Here is a 24,125-nt window from a genome sequence, read left to right as displayed (position 1 = left end):
CACTCAAATGAGTGTTACTTTTGACTTTGCAACACATTGCTATATTTCATTGCCTTTATCTCATCTCTAGGACGATGATGTCATCAAGGAAATCAACATCACTCACGTGGTCAAGGAGGGCTCTGAGAAGGCCGACGCCTCACAGTTTGAACTGCTCAAGGTGCTGGGCCAAGGCTCCTTCGGCAAGGTAAGAGCAGCTCCGCCGCCGGGGGAAAATCTGTCCGCCATGCCCTTACTGTCACAGAGGTAACAGAACCGACTCTTTCCCCCGTGCCCTTACTGTCATAGAGGTAACAGAACCAACTCTTTCCCCCACGCCCTTACTGTCATAGAGGTAACAGAACCAACTCTTTCCCCCACGCCCTTACTGTTATAGAGGTAACATGAGAGAATATCTTCTCTATCCTCTTGCTGTCATAGAGGCCTTCTCCTCTGTGGTCACACCATCAGAGAGTAGGCAGAGCAATGGAGAGTTGGCCAATAATAGGCTTCATTTTATAATAATTTTAATAACCCAGGTTACTCTTGAAACCACTTGAGGCTTCGCATGTAAAGCACAGAAACAACAGAGATCACTTTTCTCTTTTTACACATGGCCAAAGCTTGAGCTGTGCTCTGCAGTCTTGAGACACTCTGCTGCAGTGCGCACACAGCACGATTGGTGTCAAAGGAACCGCAGATTGAGTTTGGAGCCCTTGCTGCCAACCCTGTGCAGCCTGTGCTTACTGTGGCAGGCAAACACTCATTTATTTCACTGAGAAAGCAAACAGTGTGTGAAGTGATAAGAGCGGGCAGAGGTACAGCGAGACCTCAGTAATGGCTTCTTATCTGCCATTATTTGCTTTGCCAGCGCTCCAAATCAGTCCTTGTGGTCACGCCTAGTCCTCAATTTGCCTACAGAAGCGTATTGTAAGTTTAGACAGAAGCTGATTGTGTGTACAGAATAATTTCTAGCCATTTAGATTGTTTTCAAGCATTTCATTCATCTATATATATTTGTCAATCAAGGCACTTGATTCACAAGATTCAAGCATGCTGTGACACATTTATATATTTATATACAGTATATGTATGTGTATGTGTACATATATTTAATGACATATTGTCTAAGCACTCCTGTCATTTCGACTGACAACATAGGCTGTACAACATGTAGTTGTGTAGTAATGCCATATTTATATCCACCCTTTTGCCCGCTACTCAGAAATGGGGAGTTTGCCTCCGATGTCTTCAGTGACCTCCGTGACCCTTAACCGTTTGTGTCCCTCCCCAATTCTCACATCTAATGTTTTCTTTCTCACATGCAGGTGTTCCTTGTGCGGAAGGTGACCCCACCCGATGACAACGAGCTCTACGCTATGAAAGTGCTCAAGAAGGCCACACTAAAAGGTAAAAAAATCTTTCTTTCATTTAGTTTTTGTTCTTCTCGTTCTTTCTTTCTTTCTCTCTCTGTGTTTACCGCTGAACCCCCCCCCCCCTTTTTTTTTCCGCCACACACACCCTGACTACTTTTCTCAGCACTAGGAGACATCTGTCAACTCACCACATGCATCCTGCCTTCAAATGCAAACAACCCTCATTGCGCTCCCCTCATTGGTCAGCAGTACATGGAAGCCCTGCCTGCATTCTGATTGGCTGACCCTCTAACCCCCCTGGGAGTTGTTTACAATCAAGGAGCTGATAACCGAGGCAACAGTTTAGGTTCATGTGGCCACAGCCTCTTCCTGTGTATGTTGCTTCAGTTCTCCTCCCTGATCAGCTCTGCTCCGGAACAACAACAACAAGAGCAGCAGCAGCAGCCTGTCCGTGTGGTTATTCACAGTTCTAGGCGTTCTTCTGAACTGTGGTGGACAGGTTGTTTAAGCCCAGCCTGTGCGGCTGTCACAGCCTGAGAGGAAAGCAGATGCCGCGTGCAAACACTTGCTGATCCTATCACACCCTCAGACACACATTGTATGTGTGAAAGGACAAAAACCCTGATATTGATCAACACGGAGATCCCCTAAATGTGTCACTTTTCTTAACTTTGAATGCCTTACTGTGGACTACAGTGTAGACCACACAACCACACGGTTTGCTTGCTGAGTGTGTGTATCGTTCGTGCAGACCTTGAGTTGCCAGCACCCCAACCACCCCCCCACAACCTACACACACACACACACACACACAAACACAAAAACCCAGAAATTTGAATAATAAAAAAAAAAAAACATTTTTTTTTCAAATCAACCTCTGTGTCTGTGGGTGCAGTGGGGCTCCTTTGATGCACGATCTTTGCCTGTAAAGAGAAGCCTACTCAGCTCCAGACTAATGCACTGCAAACATCAATAACCCTGTTAATGGTGGAGCCGTTACGTGTCCACATGGGAGAGCACAGTGCCTGGGTATTGATGGATCAGCTTATTGATGGCTCGGAGTCTGAGAGCACTTTTTTGGCTTACTCTTTCTTCAATGCTCCCTGAAGATTGAGAGGCATTCATCCAGACCTTTTGAACAGATGCAGAAACTTGTCTTTTCCCCCCCAAGTGCAGTGCTCTACTCATGATTATGCATCAATTGAGACTCTATGGTTTGTCTCTGTCACTGTGTTATGGGGCATGTTATCTGTCTGGAGACTGTAGAACTGATTTCAATCCCCATAGTGTTGATGATTTAGATCGAATTAACCCATTGTCACTAAATAAGATAGACACACACACAACCCTTTTAGTCCAAGCATAAAATGCTGTATAATTTATTTCTGTCTGTATGTTTTGCGTATGCGTCTGTGTGTGTATGTGTCTCTGTGTGTATGTTTGCATCTGTATGTGTTCGTGTGTGTGTGTGTGTGTGTGTGTGTGTGTGTGTGTGTGTGTGTCCGTGTCCGTGTGTTACTCCTGGTTCCCACAGTGAGAGACCGGGTCCGGACCAAAATGGAGCGGAACATTCTGGCTGATGTCAACCACCCTTTTGTGGTGAAGCTCCACTATGGTACGTGCTGTACAGCTGGTTCTGGTAGAACCCCTTTTGTTTACTAATATCCATTTGTTTACTTTTAGGATAGGATAGGAAAGGATAGAATTAGACTTCATTGTCTCCCTTAGGATTCAATAACACACACCAAACATACACATCACAAATATTGAATATGTTGATATAAAAGTGTTAAATGTTAGGCATGTACAGTAGGTTTTATATTTCAGATATCTGCTATAATGAATGTTCATGTGCATGTTTGTTTGTTTCATTCTGAAGCCTTTCAGACAGAGGGAAAGCTCTATCTTATTCTGGACTTCCTCAGAGGAGGAGACCTATTCACACGGCTTTCAAAGGAGGTGCAGTGTACCATTCTACCTTTTATACGATTGGACATCAGAGTATACACCACTAGCTTGTTTTATATTGTTTTGTTTTATTTTGTTTTATATTGTTTTGGTTTATTTTTTATATATAGTGTGTGTGTGTGTGTGTGTGTATATATATATATATATATATATTTCATATTCTGTATATATAGTATTCTGTGGATCCCCTTGAGTTGTAACCTCTTGTAGCACCTAAAGTCTTTGCATGTATGCGTACTTACAGGTGATGTTCACTGAGGAGGATGTTAAATTCTATCTGGCGGAGCTGGCTTTGGGCTTGGATCACCTACACAGCCTGGGCATCATCTACAGAGACCTCAAGCCCGAGAAGTAAGTGAGACATACTGGACATAGGACACACTGGACATAGGACACACTGGACATAGGACACACTGGACATAGGACGTACTGGACATAGGACACACTGGACATAGGACGTACTGGACATAGGAGATAGGTGTGCCAGAAAGGAGGCTAAAACCCATGGGTGTGCTAGTATCAGTCACCAGCACTCTAACGCTAATCACCAGTACTGCTCTCTTAGAGCGTCGGGGACAGAGGTTTTACACTGAAAAGCTCCTGATGTACCTGCAGGCTTCCATTACATAACGTCTTCTGAAGACTCTTGTGTTAACTAGAGTGCATCTGTGAACATTTTATCTTAACGCGCACAAAGCATCTCTGACAACACAGCCATTAATTGTAAAATACTGTTTTTACCGAGATGTTCTACACTATCAGGGTTAGGATCATGAACCCAAAATAATGAAGAATTAATAAATGTTAAATTGTGTTTACAAGCCATCATGTTTTCTTCTCTTGTGACTTGGGCTCTTAGCAGGAAAGAGAGGTGGAAGACAACTTTTAATCAGAGCAGCTGAGCAACAAAGTGCGTTTTTAATGTTCTTGACGCACAGTTAAATCAGCTGCCGTTAATTAAGACGGAGAGTGCAGTCTCAGTTAAAAGGTTTCTGGGAACGAAGAAAGTGTCTATCCTAGCAGATCTGTTAAGCCACGGCTGGAGGCGATTTACACCACTGAAACAGTTTATTCCTGCATACAGCCTGCAGGTAGCCACCTCCTTGAAGTAGGATCAAGAAGTGACTGCCTGACAGTCAAAAAGGCATAGCGTATATACTAGGCAGGTAGTAGAGTCAGCATACATCAGTCAGTCATGATGTAGACAGAGATGAATGACGTCGGCACAGATGGGGACACGTTGGGGTTTTACCGCTGAACCTGGGTTTACCCAGATAAAGGCTTACTCTGATCAGAGTGGGTAATTTACTATTCTCAAAATAACCGTTGACCCAATGCTCTCACTGCTTAGCAACCATCGCTAGGCAGGCCCAATTTCCTCTGTCACACCAAAGAGCAGCTCCAGTACTGCTCCAGCTGATCTGTGCTAAGTGAATCAGGAAAGTTCATAATGATTCAAACAAGCCAACAAACAAACAGTAGTCAAAAGATGCACCGGGGGCATTTGCAGCAGTTACACCCAGTAGCTGCCCAATGAGGCACAAACAGAACAGATGCCTGGCCAGTGTACACTACCTCTTGATCCTGTGTGTGTGTGTGTGTGTGTGTGTGTGTGTGGGGAGGCGGGGGGGTTGCTGATGCTCTCCAATGCTCTATTTCTTTCATGTGCTGTGTGATGTTGTTTAATGAACGGTGCTCTGATCTCCCTTTTTTTTTTTAGCATTCTGCTGGACGAGGAGGGCCACATCAAGCTCACAGGTAATAACACATACCATAAGGGTGCACTATCTCATCACCAGCACAGCTCAGTCTGAAAACTCTCAGGAGGTGTTCATAGGATTGAATTATGTGGGGCATTAAAGTAAGTTTGATCTTGGCTTGACCAGATTGAAGCTTTTAGCTGCTGCTGTTTAATGATGCTACAAGCGACGTTGCGGCTACTACGGCTGCCGCCACTTTCAGTTCACCCAGCCCAATATCAGTCCGTAATCCATTCTCATTGTCAAATGACTGCATGTCTACTACACTCACACATGCAGAGACTACAGATATGCAAGAGCATACAGGAACATTCATGATTTTGGCATGTTAATACACACACACACACACACACACACACACACGCCTTACTCTATCTCTCGCTGTGTTAGTTATGCATATATGAGATGTCACCTTCCCTGTGAGTGCAATAAGGCCATTAGTGTTAGTGAGGAATAACTATGATGCTGTTGGCTGCCGTATCTGTCTCCACCTGGACCGATAGCTGCGTGTACATGGCCAGCGAGTGGGCCCCGGTTAATTATTTCCACCATCTTATCACCATCACCACCATCTTCATAGCTCATGGTTACGCCACAGTAGGTGGTGGTGGCGGTGGCGGTGGCGCTGGCATCAAAGGTGACCTTCCCTGCTCTTATCGAACGCCAAGGCTTTCAGAAAACCTCTAGTCTGTGCTGTTGAGCACTGAGGCTTTTAAAAGACTGCAAGCCTGTTACTGATTGCTAAGGCTTTCATATACCCACCCTACATACCTTCGTTACTGAGTGTTAAGGCTTTCCTAAGACATCTAGCTTGCTAGACTTGCTAATTATAGCAAAGAAGAAATCACAGTCGAGAAAGGCTGCATAAATGCAGAGCAGAAGAAAGAACGAACCAACCCATAGAATGTCTGCTTGCATCTCTGAAAGCTTTGAAAGTCATTTCACTGTTTGTTCCTGTCCTCTTCTAAGTCTCTTTCAGTCCATGTCTCCCTTTCTCTGTTTCCAACACCTCATATTGTTGTTTCTCGTTCTCCCCCTATCATTCTGCCTATCCTCTTCTTCAATTTAGATTTTGGGCTGTGTAAGGAGGCCATTGACCACCAAAAGAAGGCCTTCTCCTTCTGTGGTACCGTGGAGTACATGGCTCCTGAGGTGGTGAACAGGCAGGGCCACAACCACAGCGCCGACTGGTGGTCATTTGGGGTACTAATGGTGAGTGCAGTCTTCTCTAATGTGTCTGTTAAGTGCAGTAATATACACTGAAAACATTTCTAAAAATGCAAACGATGAGCTCAAACAATTCTTACATGTGTATACAAAATCAATACTATTTTTCTCTTTTGTTAATGATGGCAGTACCAAACATTGAGTGCAAGATGTTAGTTAAACATGCTGGTCAATTAGTTCCATTCAGGCTCTTTGAGGGCAACACCAGTGACAAAATAATGTGTGCTTAAGAGTTGTTGCATCCTAGAGCAGGATGTATTCATGTTGCTGATTTGCTAATTGCTTGAACAGACTCTTCTCTTGTCTTTGAGAATGGACTTATGTCCACACTTCATGGTCTTAAAACCACTTACTGCAATTAAAATGAGATGTAAAAATACAGTACCACACTTGATGAAATGTGCCTCTGTCTGAGCATACGTCTGTGTGAGTGTAATGTCTGTGTTGAACATTTCTGTCTTAGCATATTCTGTCTGGCAGTGTCTGGATATGTCTTCTGCGGTATTTGAAGACGTTGTGTGCCTGAAGTGTGTCTCGTCTTGAGGACAGCCAGGGTCTGAGAGGGCTGTCTGTCTCAAGTCCACTCATGAAATCTTTGTCTTCTATGGCAGTTTGAGATGCTGACGGGATCACTGCCGTTTCAAGGAAAGGATCGCAAGGAGACCATGAACCTGATTCTAAAGTAAGTGGTGCTTGAGCGCCATTTAGGGGTCAGTGTGTAGTATCACACTCTGCTCAAGTTATACTGGGGAAACAGAAGTCCTGTTTCCATGGTGATATTGAAACCAGGCTTGACTGGTTGAGATGTACAGGGGGTGGAAGGGGCTTTAGAATAAAATAAATGGCCAGAGAATTAAACTATTAGGCTTAAGAATAAAATAAATGGCCAGAGAATAAAACTATTAGGCTTAGGACAAAAAATGAGTTTGTTAAGAAAGTGGCTCTCTCTTTTATTTGAGTCTCTTCTTTCTTTTTTCTCCCTCAAATTCAAATTCAAAAGTGCTTTATGTCAAATAGGCGCTTGTATTGCCAAAGCAGTCATTATATATTATAGGATAAGAAATCAGAACAGCTAGCCTACGATTATGTTTATATATATATAACAGTGGCGGCTGGTGGTTTTTAAAGTGAGGGAGGAAGGACTGCGCACTTGGTTGCCATTGGCCTGCTTATTCTGTTGGTGGCATAAGTATGTGAGATACAAGTTGTTTCAGGGTGTTTTTGTGAACTGCAGTACAAAATAGCAGGCAGGGATAAAATTGATACAAAGCCACCAGTGTGGCACCATTGTACTTTGAAAGCTGGTGGACAGCATGTCTTTGGACTAGACAAGGCCAGAAGGAAAGGATGCAAAGCCAATTAGTCAAATCAGGCCTACTCTTGATTTGAAAAACTAAATACAAAATTCTGGGCCTATTTCCCCCCTCAATTACTGAAGCTATTGGTTATTATTTGACTAATTTTATTTTCAGCTGCAATTGTTTTAAGAAAAATTAAGACACAAGACCAAAAGTGATGCCATTTAAAATGCATCATGCTCTGAATCATTCACCAAGTAGCCTAATATGAGGCCAATGCCCAAGTGACAACGTAGGCTAATTAGAATAGATACGAAACACATCGCGTTCTGAAACATTCATTAACAATTTCCATTCAGAATGTCAGCTGAACAAGAACAATTCTTGCATGCCTAGATAGGCAGTTGCATCAATAAGTCTCTTCAAAACCTCCCTATTTTGGTGCACTTTAGCATTGTGGTGCGCGATTTGCAACCGCACACCCTCATCCACGACCTGATCAATTGGCATGGTGCCTAGCAAGGACAACCGAAGTGCTGCGCCAACGTGGTCTTGGCATTTATCATGACGTTTTGTTGCCCTGTCCAAATTTGTAATGTCGGCGAATCGATTTACAGACCATGTGTGTGATTTACCCATGAACAAACAGGGCCAGCAGTATAGCCGATTGTTAGTAATGGTACCAGTGAGCCATGAGTATTTCGCATACCAGTTAGCATTAACGGCAGCGGTTTTACCACTGGGTTTAGTGACTTGAATTTTTGGAAGTGGTCTCCCTGTTGTTTTCATACTAACCTTCTCTCTGTAGCTAAATGTAGAAAACGGTTTGTTCAATAAAATATGTACAATGTCTTCGTTCTCCATTGCACATCTCTTTATTTGCAATATTTCTACAACAATCCAAGGGTGAAGTTCTATCGATATCCTACAGCAGAATGGTCGAGCCGGGTAACTTCTTTCGCTCTTAATGTGTAATCCCCTCCCTCCAACGCCAAATCCGTTGTTTATTGGTTAAGCGATGTTGGCGCAAACTCAGACGCTAGGGAGGACTTTCCTCCCCTGGGCAATGTAAGTGAATGAGCCCCACGAGCCGCCAGTATCAGAGACCGAATACATGGATCTCAATAGGGGCAAAAGGGAGGACGGCGCTCCGTGCAATAATTTCTGGTTACGATAGGGGGTGCTAATGTTATTTTAACTCAGGGAAACGAACTGTGATGTGCATAGTATTAAATACTGATATCAAACTGCATTTTTAAAGGAGTTTAGTCAGTTCAATTAAAAAAATTAATTCTCAAAAAGTTTGGGGAGGTCCTTCCTCCATTTCCTCAATGGAAAAGCCTCCTCTGATATATAACACATCGACAGATACCAGAAATTGAAACATACATGTATGTAGTTCTGTCTCTCTCCTCTCACTTTCTTTTTCCTCGTCATCTCTTTCTTTGCCCTTGTTCTCTCTTTCCCTCTCTCTCTCTCTGTCTGCCTCTCTTTCTTGTGTCCTCACTGTCTCATTGCCCCCTGTCTCTCCTTTCCTCCCTCTGCCTCCATCTCTATCTCTCACTCTCACTCGCTCTCTCTCTCAATATTGCCAAAGCATACAACGTATAACGATAATAATAATAGCAAATGAAAATACAAATGAATTAAGTTAAAATGATCAAGGGAAAAAATTAACTATGAGAATAATAAAGTAAAATTACATACACTTAAGTTAACAGAACTGATGCAATGAACAGAAAATGAAAACATTATTAATGTATTATTTATTGACAGTCATGTGGTATTCTCTCTCAATGTGTGGCAGGAGTGTAGATACTGGGAGGCTAGGTGGATGCATTCATCTGTTTCACCCTGGAAGAATGATCTTTCTCTATTTATTTTTGTAAACTCTGGACAAATGTCTAATATTCATGAAAAGAAGGTTCCCTAATCTGTCCCTATAGTTTTTCGCAATTCAGTGATTTGGGAATTGAACGCAAAATCAGCAATTTACTGCATTTTTTTTGCGATGCTGTGTTTTGCCACATAAATTGTGCATACAATTACAGAAAATAAGCCTTGATGTTAAATTACAACTTATTTCCACTTCTCTTGGCTTCCTGATGGTGGTATAAGGTTATGCAGTCATAGAATTTCAAAATAAAAGCCTGTTCCCTAATTCATGCACAGGCCTATTGAAGGGTGTGTGAGTAGAATATTGGCAAAGTAACTCCAGAAATGGTCAACACATTTTTAATATTCCAAAAACATAAACCTGGACATAAAACATGATTAGAGTTCAAAGGTTTAAAGCAAGGCATGACATTTTATTTCTATTCAATTTTTATTTATATAATGCCAAAACAATAAAATTGTCTCAAGGTGCTTTGAGATTTCAACTTAATTTCAATAACATATAATTATGTTTGTGAAGGTTCTCTGGAATTTGTGAGATCAGATGAATCATCTAACATGAAATGAAATAGCACACAAACATTTCTATTGCATGAAATGAAGAGCACACAAAAACAAATAATCAAAAAAACTCTCTCTGCAGGGCTAGGCTGGGAATGCCGCAGTTTCTAAGTACAGAGGCCCAGAGTCTGCTGAGAGCGCTGTTCAAGAGGAACCCGGCAAACAGGCTTGGTGAGCAATACACTCTTCTCTCTCCATCCCTCTCTTTTACACACTCACACACACACACACACACACACACATTTACAAGCTCTGCTTATATAGAATCTATAGTAGGTTTACTGGTCCGAGTGCTGTTTAAGATCAATTATAATACCAGCTTCCTGTAAGACAGGAGCATAGTCATCATATTCTTTCTCTCTTTCTCTCTCTCCCACTCCCTCTCTCTTTCTCTTTGTAGCGTCTGGGGCTGATGGTGCAGAGGAACTCAAACGTCACAATTTCTTTTCCACGATCGATTGGAATGTGAGTCACACAAAAAGCACACGTTCACATAAACACACACACACACACACACACACACACACACACACACACACACACACACACACACACACACACACACATGCCGACATCAGTATCGACTACACACATCATCAGTGTGGATTCTGCTGACTCTGGCAACCACTATGACTGTGTTGTGGTGACCATCCCTGACCTCTGACCCCTGTAGAAACTCTTCAGGCGCGAAGTCAAACCCCCTTTCAAGCCTGCTGTAGCGCGACCGGACGACACCTTCTACTTCGACTCAGAGTTCACCTCCCGGACACCCAAAGGTGAGAGGTAGCGCATTTACTCACACACACATGCGCGCACACGCGCGCACACACACACACACACACACAAACAAATACACTCACATAAACAGACGCGCACAAACACACAGACAGCCAGAACAACATCATTACATTTAATTGTTATGGGTGGACGTGGTGTTCATCATTTGTTTTGAGGAAAACCTGAAACTACTGCAGTCTCATCACTGTGGGAACTCCTTCACAGCCTCCATGATATGGTTGCTCTAATAATGAAAATGAGAAAAAGCTCTTTGCTTCTTAAGCTGCTTTGCAAGAGAGAACAGTAACCCAACTATCATCCCTCTAATATGTTTTAGTAGAGAGCAGTATCATCCAGTATCCATTTTTTTTATTTTTATGTCTGTGACGGTGTAGGTCCTCCAGTATTTCTATATATTTAGTGAATAAAATATTTGAAGACTACTGTGCTGTATTATTAAGTGTGGTTTTCTTAGTGTTTAGCACTAATTGATATTTGACTCATTGAAGCTTATAGAAACTGGAAGTTTAGGTGTGTAAATCTCCCAATTCCCCCTAGACTCCCCAGGTGTGCCCCCCAGTGCCGGCGCCCATCAGCTGTTCCGCGGGTTCAGCTTCGTTGCCACGACACTCCTGGAGGAGGAGGACGTAGAAGAGCCTCCCCAGAAACCTCTACACCCTGTGGTCCAGGTGAGTGGTCCACTCACCTGTCAATCACTCACAGTCTGACATTCATACCTGCCCAGTCCTTTGACCAGGGCCATCACTGGAATTTGTGAGCCCTGAAAAACATTTTCAGAGCTTCCCTGACCTGCCTCTAGATTGTAACCATCTGCAGAGGAGCATGTGATGTCCATTTCTCACCACAAGGTGGGGTGATTTTTCTCCCCAGACTCCTTAACAGCAGCTATGGTGTGTTGCATAATGCCATTTATGACAGGACTCAGGAGATCACAATGCGGTTTTACTGTTGAGGGCTTTTTCATATTCATGTAGAGAGTGTTCTGGAATAAAGCGCTCAGTGTAAATGCTTTTTAATTCCCGTCTCATTCCTTATGTACCACTACTTAGGCTGCATTAGAGCGGATATTACTGTTGACTCTTTAATACATCTCTGCGTTCTGAACATCCTGGCCTAATTCACATTAGTGTGCACACACTGTGTGTGTAGGGGTCATATTTATGTTTATGGGGATGGTGTTTTTATTGATGGGATAATTTGTGTGTGTGTGTGTGTGTGTGAACTTTTATTACCATTGTATTTGATGTGTATTCTGTATTGAGTGTGTGTGAGGAAAGAGAGAGAACTACACTATACTACTATATATTGATTATATTTCATGTGTGTGTTCCAATTTCCATCACTGCTATTCTGTATTGAGTGTGCAAGTGTGTGTGAATGTATGTAAAGACTGTGCCTGTCTGCCCCCCCCCCCCCCCCCCATGTTCTCCTGCAGCAACTGCATGGGAAGAGCCTCCTGTTCAGCGATGGCTACGTGCTGAAGGAGGACATCGGCATGGGAGCCTTCTCTGTGTGCAAGCGCTGCATTCACAAGACCACCAACGCAGAGTACGCCGTCAAGGTCAGACCTCGATCTCTCTCTCTATCTGTTTCTCTCCTGCTTCCACCCCTCTGCCTTTCCCTCCCTGCCTTTAATATGCGTCCCCTCCTTCTCTCAGATATCCCTCCTTTCCCCAGTCTTTTCACTTTCCCTACTCTGAACTTCTCTCTCTCCAGACTGTCCCTTATTTGTCCCCTCAATTACTATTCCAAATGTACTTCCTTTCTTCCTCTCTCCCCCTGTCTTAACGTCCTCTTCCCCTTCCCCTTCGCTGAACTCTAGTTGTTGTGTGATTGGCAGGTGATTGACAAGACCATGACTGATTCTACAGAGGAAATTGAGATTCTGTTGCGTTATGGCCAGCATCCCAACGTCATCACGCTGAAGGATGTGAGTACAACCATAACAACAACAACAAAAACAGTAAACAGTCCTGATATATGGCCTTACTTTGATGCCTCCCAGGCTGCCGCTTCAACACCCCAGTCAGGTTAATGTAGTTCAGCACCAAATAAAAAAGGGCTATGAAATGACTGGGAAAATAAATCAAAATGTTGCTGCTTGCTCTATAATATATGTTTGTTTTGACTGAAATTGATGTAAGGGTAGCACTCTAACTGTGGGGCCACTAAGCAGTCATTGACCACCTACAAAAAGTAATGTGTGTGTGTGTGTGTGTGTGTGTGTGTGTGTGTGTGTGTGTGTGTGTGTGTGTGTGTGTGTGTGTGTGTGTGTGTGTGTGTGTGTGTGTGTGTGTGTTTTGACAGGTGTATGACAACGGTAAAGAGGTGTATCTGGTGACAGAGCTGATGAGAGGCGGTGAGCTTCTGGATCGTATCCTCAAGCAGAAGTTCTTCTCTGAGAGAGAGGCCAGTTCTGTCCTGCACACCATCACCAAGACCGTAGAGTACCTGCACTCACAAGGGGTGAGAACACACACACATACACACCATCATCAAGATTGTAGAATACCTAGACTCACAAGGGGTAATAAAAAAACACACACACACACACTAACACACACATTGTCACACACATACAGGCACAAACACTCAGACACTACAGCATCACTATCACCAAGATTGTAGAGTACCTGCACTCACAAGGGGTGAGAACACACACACACACACACACGCACACACACTAACACGCACATTGTCACACACATACAGGCACAAACACTCACACACACACACTACACCATCACACAAATTGTAGGACACCTTCATTCACATAAGAGTTGATGCCAGGCGTGCACCAGTCAAATCACGTAGAGTTAGAGTATCTGAATGGAGATGTATGTTCCTCAGCTCTGATGTATGCTAATTGAGCAGCACTATTCTTACCATTTCACACCTTCCCAGAAACCAGCACCCTTCCTGGCACCTGACTCCCAACCACTACAGCTGCAGAACATGAGATGCCTTTCCTTTTCCGTCTTCCTTTATCTTTCCGTCTCTTTCTCTTTCTCTCTCTCCCCCCCCCCCCCCCTTCCTGCTCACTTTTCCTTCTCCGTTTTCCCTTTCTGGCTCTTTACTTACCTCTCTTTCTTTCTTTCTTTCTTTCTTTCTTTCTCTCTCTCTCTCTCTCTCTCTCTTTCTCTCTCTTTCTCTCTGTCTACCTACCAAGCTACCTAACTGTCTGCCTGTCCATCTGTCTATCTACCTCTCTATCTGTCTCATCTATCTATCCATCATTTAACCCCCTGTCCTCTGTCTCTCTCTCCTCAGGTGGTGCACAGGGACCTGAAGCCCAGTAATATCCTGTATGTGGATGAGTCGGGTAACCCAGAGTCTTTGCGGATCTGTGACTTTGGCTTTGCTAAGCAGCTGCGCGCTGATAACGGCCTGCTCATGACCCCCTGCTACACCGCCAACTTTGTGGCACCAGAGGTCAGTTGTGTGTGTGTGCGCGTGCGTGTGCGTGTGTGTGTGCGTGTGCGCGTGCGTGTGCGTGCGCGCGCGCGTCTGATTGTGCAAGTGTTTGAATGTTCATGTGTCTGTGTCTGCACACATCGTTGTGAATGTGTGTTGTGTTGTGTGTGTGTGTGTGATCGTGCAAGTGTTTGAATGTTCATGCGTATGTGTGAATGTTCATGTGCCTGCAGTTGCACACACATATCTTTGTGAATGTATGTGTGTGTGTGTGTGTGTGTGTTGAGTCTTTGAATGGCTTCCTGATTACAGGGAACATTTATGCCTGACTGAAGATGTGATTCTCAGACAGGGGAGAGAGTAGCGGCTAATTTGGGTGCTATTCAGAGTGTCAAGCTTTTCTCTGTAATTTGTACTTCTGATTGTGTGTGTGTAGGTTTTAAAGCGACAGGGCTACGATGAGGGATGTGACGTCTGGAGTCTGGGAGTTCTGCTGTACACCATGTTAGCTGGGTAAGGATTGGATCGTACTGCATGAATCGGCACACACACACACACACACACACATGAATGCATACAGACACAGAGTATATCTATTCGAACATTATTTTTCACGATTTTTAAACATTATTCATGTCACAGCACAAACTACCAGAAAGAAAATAGATATTTTCTTCTCTCTCTCTCTCTCTCTCTCTCTCTCTCTTTTTTTTCTTTCTCTATCTCACACAGCTTCACTCCATTTGCTAATGGTCCAGAGGATTCTCCAGATGACATACTCAACAGGATAGGCAACGGCCACTTCACCCTCACAGGGGGCAACTGGGACCACGTGTCCGATGCTGCCAAGGTAAGACACACACACACACACACACACACACACACACACACACACACACACACAGGCTCTTTCCCTCACATTCTATTCCTATAAACTTGCTTGCGGAATGAACAAATGGAATGAAAAAATGTACACACACACACACACACACCCACCCACACTGACACAAACACACCAGTGAGCCACCAGTAGTGTGCCGCAGCGACACACACTCTGCCTCTATTCAGGACAAGAAACTAGGCCACATATAAAGTGCGTCATCTATCATTGCTCAAGGAGATCGAAGTAAGCAGCACTGCTACACTGGGCAGAATAGTTTACAGGAATCCATAAAATCCTCAGGCAACAGTCAAATTTATAGTGCGTAGTTTAGATTAATATCTGATTCTTTCTACTGTAGTGGTATCTTGTGGTTACATTGCTATTTGAAATAAATATGTAGTGTTTGTATGCCATAGACGACATCCACTGAAGATGATATAAATTTGTGCTGCTGTCTGGTCATGTTTGTGGATTTGTGTTCCCATATGCTGTTTATTATGGTGTACCAGGATAGCTTTTATGGTGCTATTTACTCATGTCTTGTGTTGTGGTCATGTTGGTATTTTAGTATTCTTATTTTGGTGTAGTATTTTCATGCTGGTCTTGTAGTATACTCATATTTGTATGTTTCCATTGTAGTGTAAACATGTAGGTGTTTTACTATACCCATGTTGGTAATATATTCACGTTAGTATTGTATAGTATAGTTTGTTTCAGTTTTAGTATTATTTGGTTGGTATAATAGTATGTTTCAGTTTTAGTATACTTTTGTTGTATGTGTGTGTTGTAGCATACCCATCTTGGCATATCCATATAATAGTGCTATAGTGGGTTCATATTTGAGTTTGTAGTGTACATAGTAGTGTATACATAGTAATAGTATATTGTTAGTTTATGTTTGTGTTGCCGCCTACTCAAGTTGGTATTGTAATATGTTTGTTTATGTTTTAGTGCACTCTGGGGTACTAATGGGTCTTGTAGTATACCCCTTCTGGAGCATTAGTATGCTCATGTTCCTCTGTGTTTTCCCCTGCTGTAGGAACTGGTGTCCAAGATGCTTCATGTGGATCCCCACCAGCGGCTCACGGCCATGCAGGTGCTGAAGCACCCCTGGATCGTGCAGCGCGACAAGCTGCCCAACAGCCAGCTGCAGCACCAGGATGCCAAGCTCGTTAAGGTGCCCACATGTCACATCCTGCTGTACTGTACTATGTGCCAACATGTGTTAGCGTACGACTCATGTCATGCCTAAACGTATGTGCCCACAGTCATGTCATCATCTGCATCATGTCATGCTAAACACTAATATCCAACGTTAGCTTGTCAGGCCAAGCTTGTCAAGGAGCCCACGTGTACCGTCATATGTGCCATATCATATGCTAATATACTATACTATACTATAAATACACAATACTTTAGTCGGCCTCTAGGAGGCGCATGAACCTAGCTCATTATGACTCATTTGTAGAGTAGCGCCACCTAGTGAATAATGTTCAATGCAAAAATCTACCGCTTCATTGCCAATATGTCGTGATGTAAAGATTCAAACTTAACGAAAGCCGTGCACACAGCTACCATTTTTTTTGGATGAACACAACATTTCGTGAATTTTTTTCATAGGGGGAGCTGCAACTGACAATTTCAACATCTCAAAAACGGCTTAAGCTAAAATATTGAAGTTTGGTACGCTTATATTTGGCTTGCTCGACAAAATGGCCAGCAAAGGGCAGTACAAATTCAGCAGCCAATAGACATGTGAATGGCTACATTTTTTTTAAATGTTGTACGCTCATTCATAATGGCATATAGCAGCTATCTTCAACATACATTTTGTTTTTAAATCTTTACTTAACATGTACAAAATGTTCCCTTATTGAAGCAGTCAAATCATTCAACCTTTCGCTACTTGGAGCAGTTTGCACATACTACTTGGACCCCGATGATCGCAGCTATATTTAAACGTATTAATATAATAGTGTATACCCCTAACCTGTTATGAATGTTGATACTTGTACGCCTTTATGTAACATTTATTCTACTCTACTCTTACTTAATCTACTCCATTTAGTATTGTATTCAAACATGTCCTTCCCTTCAATTAAAAATCATACGTTTTATATAGACATACATGTTTTTCCAACAAATTTACATGGATAGGCAACAATATGAGCTTCATTGTATAACTGTACTTGCCATTTATTTACAAAGTTACCACAAGAATATATCTGGTATAAAGTCCTTAAATTCACTAGACAGATCTCAAAACCCTATCAGTGTACAGCCGCCAAATCCACAAACTATAGACTCTTACATGTTTCTTTCTTTCAATGTTTTAGTCTATTGTTGCTAGAAATGTAATCATTCACAGGGATTAAAGTATTCCGGCACTGTGCCGGATTTCCGGCGTGCGGCGTTTGGCTGCGAAAAAAAATATTTTATTAAATTTTATTTTTTTAAAACACGTCTCGATATCATCACCATCACTTTCGAGTTTATGAGTTCGTCTGCCAATGAAATGAAAGGAGCACAACTCTCCCGCTCTCAAAATAACATTATTAGCCAATCAGAAGTAGATTGGGGCGGGTCTTGGGGGAAAATGTGCTTCAAACACCGACTTTTCTCTATCACTCTGCCTAGCGTAGATGCCCGAGTAGAGAGACATCACACCAAAGGAGAGTAGGATGGAAAGTAAGTTCATGAAAATAAATGGCGCTGGGCATGGGTAGAAGACATGGGAAGAGAAGGACAGTACGCCTTTTGGTAGCTGGTGTAAGAAGTTAAGAGAAGCAGGTGCTTGCTTCTGCACTTTGTGCTCGAGAAAGCTAATATATGCAACCAGCTCTCCAACACACAACGCCTTTACCGGGAGCAACATCCACAGCTGATGTACCTGCATCAATAACTGACCGTGTGTGACGTGTGTTTGACTAAACTGTCAATATCCAATCGGCATGCCGCTATTTTAACACACACGGCATAACACCAGAGTTTAAAAGACGTATTTCGGAAAAGCTAAAAAAAAACCCGCCATGTTTTCTTTAAATGTCGACGAAGCCGCCAACAAGTACATCGACAAAGTCCTGTTTTGTATTTATTTCCTAACATTAAAGTTACCAGTTCTTGTAACATTTTAATGTTTTGTTTGTTATTTATTTTATTGATATATTCTCTATTAACAAAGTAGGCCTAATTATGGAAATGTTGCAGTATAAAACTACATTATTATCTACAGTTCACTGTTGCACTTTAAGTAAATCGCTGTCCTTTTTCATATATCCTCAATGAAATGGTTGCAAATCAAATCTTCTTCCACTGACATACCCTTATATCATGTCACCTTGTGATTGTAGGTCATCTTGTAACCTTTCAAGGACAAAGCTTAGCAGCAAAACTTGATATCAAAAGAAATCGTGAATGCTACATGTGTTAGTACCATATTGTAGTGAGGTGGAGGACTGTTGCTGACCTTTCTTGGGATTGCAGTTTCAAAAATCAAACCATAATCTGCAATCATTCATTTCTAAATGTTTGTTTGTTTGTTTTTTTTACCCTGCGAATGTGTCCATGCCACGGGACACGACCCCCCCCCCCCCCCCCCTCCCACACACCCAAAAAAGTTCAGGCTCAGGATTTTTTTTTTGCTTTAACCCCTGCATTCAAGATAACACACTTTTCTTGGAACATAAAATATCTTATTTCACCTAATTCTTGCTCATTATCTCACTTTTTGTGACTGGTCATATTGCGCACTGCTATGCGGTACATCTAGTTTCAATGTAAGCAGTTTATTTTTTTTATGTTGATTGCATTTCATTTCTCTTCCTGCAGGGGGCTATGGCAGCTACCTACTCAGCTCTGAAGAGCTCTCAGCCCACACCAGAGCTCAAGCCCATCGAGTCGTCCTTCCTGGCACAGAGACGTGTCAAGAAGCTTCCCTCTACCTCTCTGTAGAGAGAGAGCGAAACGGAGAGAAAGAGAGATATATGGACTTTCTACATACACGTACACACACACACACACATACGCATACACGTACACACACACATACACGCATACACATGTACACTGACACACACACATCATATGAAAACCATGACAGAGGATGTGTCCTTCACATAAACCATTACCAGCTGAAGCTAGGGGCAGCCCCCCTCCTTCCCCCAGACACCCCTATCCTCTGTCATCAGTAGCCTAGTGGGGAGGCGGGGGCATCAGAAAATAGCCAAGGACTGGGGGCTGGGGGGGTTGTTTGTATGCTGTTGGAGGGGGTTTTAGTGATGGCAAATGTGTAGTGACGTGGTGAAGAGGCGTGATTGGCTGTGATTTCCTGTGCTGTACCTGTGCATGCAGATGATCTGAACACCCCCGCACCCCCCACCCCACCTCTCTGAAAGAATGTCTTGTTAAAGGGGGCAGATTTTTAATTGGTTTAATTTTTTTTGCTGATCCATTCAACCATTTCCCCTCAGCCGAGTTGTGGTTGGATGTTGTCTTATTGCTTGTCCATCTGTAAATGTGATTTTCCACGTCCTGTAGCCCCCATCCCCAACATCACCGCCAACGCTGAGCACCTCATTCCTGACTTTAGCACACTGGTTTCAAATCCATTTGAAATGGCCTATTTGCAGGAGATCCAGTATTTCTGTCTCATTTCAATACCTCTGTGTCATCATTTTTACACTCCAGCTCATCCTCCTCTGCCCTTCAGATAGAGAACCTCTGGGTTTTGTCTGGTTCTAGGTGTCACCTGAGCAGTTCTGTAAACTTCTGCCTCTGCCTGTAAGAGACTGTTGCACTGCTCGTGTTTATGACCGAAGCCCTGTGTCCGACAGCCGGGGGTGAGCTGGGGGGTTTGACTAAGGAGAGGATTGGAGTTATGTGTTATGCATGGCCTTGTCCAGTTTGCTTTGATGCGTCGCTTCTTCAGATCTGCGCTTTTTGCTTGTTAACCTTAATGGGCTTGGGGTTTAAAAAAAATAATTATGTTTTGAAGTGTCTCCTGATATTTTTATTGTCCAAAAAAAGAGAATTAAAACAAAGTTTGCCATGCAATTTCTAGTGGCATACATGTGGCATGTTAAAAAAAAAGAAAAAAAAAAAGTATATATATATTTTGTATTCCAAATCTTGAATGCTGTCTTGAGTGTTTTTGTTTTTGTTTTTGTTGTTGCTTGTTGTATGTCTTTGTTTTGTTATTTTTCGTCAGAAGAGATTATCAAATTAATTTTTAAGGCACATGGAGAACAAAATGTGTGATTGTACCGAAGAGATGATTATGAATTTTATAGCATTTTCTCCTCACTTTCTCCTCACGTCCTGTCAGTGACTGGCAATCTCTCTCTCTCTCTCTCTCTCTCTCTCTCTCTCTCTCTCTCTCTCAATCTCTCTCTGCATTTTGTGCACAAACCTCAGTGGACAACTGTGACTCATCCCCTGATCTCAAATATAGCATGTGTTCATATCTCCAGTCACACAGATGCTACAACTGCTCCTGGCTGTCTTATAGCTCTCTATGATGGCAGCTCTTGAATTTATATTGTTTCTTAATGGGCACACTGAAGTCTTGCATGGTTTGGTTTCAGATCAGATTGATGGAGTAGTATTCGATTATCCAGACCTACATGCCAGAATACCCTTAGAGAGGAAGAAAATGGCTTCTACTTTAGAATCCTTAAATGTAGTACCTGAGACCCTTAAGGATGTTTTGACTAATAGAAGAATCATCCAAAGTTCTAGGAAACCCCTTTAAGGGTTCCTATGAAAGGACCAACCCACAGGAACTCATTCAAAGTTCTAGATTAAAGATTTAATTAAATATCTAGCATTTTGTTGTTTTTTTATATTCCTAACAGTATACAGACCACAGAACTCTGAGCGTAAAATCTGTCTGTGAGGCCAGAGCCTGAGAATGCGTGCCGCAGTGTTCTGCATCATCAGGGTCGGCACCCCTTGCTTTCTAAAGAGAACAGTTCATTGACCGACTAGACCAATGGAACACCCCCAAACTCCTTACCACTGCTGTCTAAGTCCAGCACAGAATGTGTATCTCTACTGAGGCAGGCTAACTTAAAATGCACCATGCAGCGACAGTATGCCTAATGGTGTGAAATATTATAACGTGATACGTGACTATGATGCAAGTGTAGTGTTAAAGGAAAAGGTATTTATATCTGTGATAAATCATTTCTTGGTTTGTTTGTGCTTTTGTTCCGCTAGTTGGTAGTTGTTTCGGCTTGTTGCACTTTGTTTTGTCTGGTGATGAGCTTGCCCTCTGTATGACCTTAGAATGTGTTTTTGTTTCTTCATCTCTGTTCTTTTATTTTAGTTTTATCTTCATTTTTCAGCAAATCACTTTCTTCCTAATGACGCTCTCTCTATATGGAAGCAGAAGGGAGGGCTCCAAGGACTGAAATCTGTGTACTTTGCTGTTTTCTTTTCTCTCTCGTGTGTGTTCTCCATTTTCTTTTTTGCCATGTAGCACATGGTGTACAATGTGCCTGGCCACTGGTAGAGAGGGAGGCAGGGAGGCAGGGGGCGGGGCAGGATGGGGGAGGTGAGAAGGGCTTTAAGGTTTGGGATGGGTGTTTTGTTTTTTCTGTGTATGTCATCTCTTTCCTTGTGCAGGAATGAGAAGTATGGAGCAGGGCAGATGAGACCAAAATGAGATGCCTTTCTATTAAAAAAAACAAAAAAAAAACAACACAAGTTTCTCTGATATGATCTCCTCAGTCCTGTCTCTTACTTTGTACTTTGTATCTCTACAAATCCATCATAAATGACTCATTTGTAGATGACATAATGTGCTCAGGAGCCGAGTGTTGAGTTGTACTACTACTGCTACCTCCACCATGTCTCATGTCTTATTGATGACTCTCCTCTGGCGCTGCTTTTAGCTGATGACATAACATACAGATGTCCCCTCCCGACACTTTATGTGATGAGACCCGGACGTAATTGTTCTACTTTCGTCAAGAACATTGCATACCTCCAGAAATGCTGCATCTCACCAGGTCACGTGACGGTCGTAAAGTCTCACCAGGGGGATATAAGAAGCTGTGTGATTTTAGGTTTTACCCATATAAGACTTGGACTCGAGCCAGACCCGTTTCAGAGGAGAGACCTTGGCAGTGTGAGCATCTATGTTCTCCTGTGGTAGTGTCGCAACATTTCACCTGCCTCCACACACCTTGATGTTCGGGGGTTATGCAACCACAAGGGTGTGTGTGTGTGTCTGCACGCGCAGTAACATTAAAACCCCAAGCAGTACATCACCATTTCAAGTGCCGATCAGAGAAAAATAACTGCTTTGTTGTCCAATCCAAGTAAAGATCAAGCGTAGAGAAGGGACAAACATTCTCATACACACACACACACACATTTGCCTGCCTTTACCTCACTGCAGCATTTAGTTACATAACGCACTTACTCCATGTCCACACACCCACTCCGCTCAGCTTCTACTTTCACACCCACACATTAAATAATGCATACGGGACGCCTCAATGTGCCCTCCGCCACACTGCAGGTCATGCGCTCTCTCTCAACCTCTATTTCTTTCCCCACTGTCTCTCCCTTGTTTCCTCGCTCTCTTTCTACCTCCCTATCCTTCATTCTCTCCCTTTTTCACACACACACACACACACACATTCCTACTCTCCCACCTCTGCTACATGCAAAGAAAGTATCTTGGCTCTGAGTTACCTCTGTGTGGCACTGATGATGAAGCATCCAGTCAGTGGAGAGTGGGGTGTGTGTGATGCATCTTGTGCACAAAAACAATTAATACTCCCCACACAGCCCCCACTGCACTCAAACAGACACAAAGGTTCCACTTATCCATCATGTCACAGATAACACAGAGAAAATGTCAGAGTTGTGTTTACATCCCAAACCTGCGTTACAGACGACCTTTGCATGATGCGCCTACGCTCCAAATGGGTCTATATCTTCTTTTCACTGAGTCATGCAGCAACTGCATCACTATATCTGTTTTCCATTCTCTCTCACTCGCACATACACACACAGTTTGCTGTATAATTACCTGACATACCCTCACAATGCAGTAACCTAATTTCCTCACTGTGCCAGTTGGCAGGCTGGCTCCAGCTATTGATTGTGCGTCTGCTCAAATGAGAATCATTAACTGTCGCCTGGCCAGGACCCTGAAAGCCATCACCCGCTATATTGAATTACCCAGAGTTCAATGCCAATGATGCCTTAGGTTCTCTCTCTTCGGATGGAATAAACAGCAGCAGGTCTGAGGGTTTTGTGTGTGTGTGTGGGGGAGGGGGGTCAGGTAGGGGGGGTGGAGCGTGATGCAGGAACAGAGCGTTAGATTCCCATACCTCAGGTCCAGAGGGACGGGGCAGAACGGGAAGAGCAGTGTAGTGTGTCTCGCAGGTCTCGCATCGATCTCGTCTCATGTTGTCTGCATCTCTGAACATGCATTTAACCTTTCATTAGTTCTTACTAACAGAAGCATCATGGTATATTACTATGATGTTATTGTATAAATTAAAATGATATAAATACTATGCAAACTATACAATAACATCATAATTATAACGTGGTTAATGAGGTTAGCAGGCCGGTCTTTCATCTCTCTATCTATCTCTACACCTTTTCCCAGAATTCACCTCTTAAATTGTTTTTGCGACCCAGTACAACCCCAGCCCTTACATGTAACCTCTGCAAACATCTGCCATGGTGCTATGGGAGGGACATTACACACACGAGTACACACACAACCGCTTTAACTCCTCTTAAGTCTAGTTTGATATCCAGAAACATGTTTGTCAGACTGCTACTGGATGTCATGAGCTGAGCTTTAATTTGGCATGGAGGGAGAACCACCACCGTCCACCAAGAGTGAACTGCAGGGACTTTAAATGGGGTGTGTTTGCACCATGTGTGAACTGCAGGAACTTTGAGCAGGGGGTGTTTGGAGGGCCTCCCGCATCTAAAG

At 43.0% G+C, this 24,125-nt stretch overlaps 1 protein-coding gene across 5 annotated transcripts in view; it reads left to right on the top strand.

The window, feature by feature from the left end:
• The window catches only part of rps6ka1 (ribosomal protein S6 kinase a, polypeptide 1), a 70,658-nt gene extending 50,877 nt beyond the window's left edge, over positions 1-19,781 (top strand). For all 5 annotated transcript variants that reach the window (XM_031579891.2, XM_012836849.3, XM_031579892.2 and 2 more), the window contains 20 exons: positions 71-187; positions 1,308-1,389; positions 2,890-2,970; positions 3,235-3,314; positions 3,568-3,674; positions 5,044-5,081; positions 6,153-6,295; positions 6,922-6,992; positions 10,148-10,236; positions 10,466-10,530; positions 10,739-10,841; positions 11,401-11,531; positions 12,299-12,424; positions 12,704-12,793; positions 13,171-13,329; positions 14,134-14,295; positions 14,714-14,790; positions 15,010-15,127; positions 16,200-16,337; positions 18,989-19,781. In XM_031579891.2, the coding sequence (XP_031435751.1) occupies positions 71-187; positions 1,308-1,389; positions 2,890-2,970; positions 3,235-3,314; positions 3,568-3,674; positions 5,044-5,081; positions 6,153-6,295; positions 6,922-6,992; positions 10,148-10,236; positions 10,466-10,530; positions 10,739-10,841; positions 11,401-11,531; positions 12,299-12,424; positions 12,704-12,793; positions 13,171-13,329; positions 14,134-14,295; positions 14,714-14,790; positions 15,010-15,127; positions 16,200-16,337; positions 18,989-19,111 (2,100 nt within the window). In that variant the 3' untranslated portion in view covers positions 19,112-19,781. The remainder of the gene's footprint in view (positions 1-70; positions 188-1,307; positions 1,390-2,889; positions 2,971-3,234; positions 3,315-3,567; positions 3,675-5,043; positions 5,082-6,152; positions 6,296-6,921; positions 6,993-10,147; positions 10,237-10,465; positions 10,531-10,738; positions 10,842-11,400; positions 11,532-12,298; positions 12,425-12,703; positions 12,794-13,170; positions 13,330-14,133; positions 14,296-14,713; positions 14,791-15,009; positions 15,128-16,199; positions 16,338-18,988) is intronic.
• The last annotated feature ends 4,344 nt before the right edge of the window (positions 19,782-24,125 follow it).

Source organism: Clupea harengus, chromosome 14, assembly GCF_900700415.2.
Source record: "Clupea harengus chromosome 14, Ch_v2.0.2, whole genome shotgun sequence".
In the NCBI taxonomy this organism is placed as follows: Eukaryota; Metazoa; Chordata; class Actinopteri; order Clupeiformes; family Clupeidae; genus Clupea; species Clupea harengus.
Note: the sequence above shows the minus strand (reverse complement) of the source record. Positions and strands in the feature narration are given on the sequence as shown.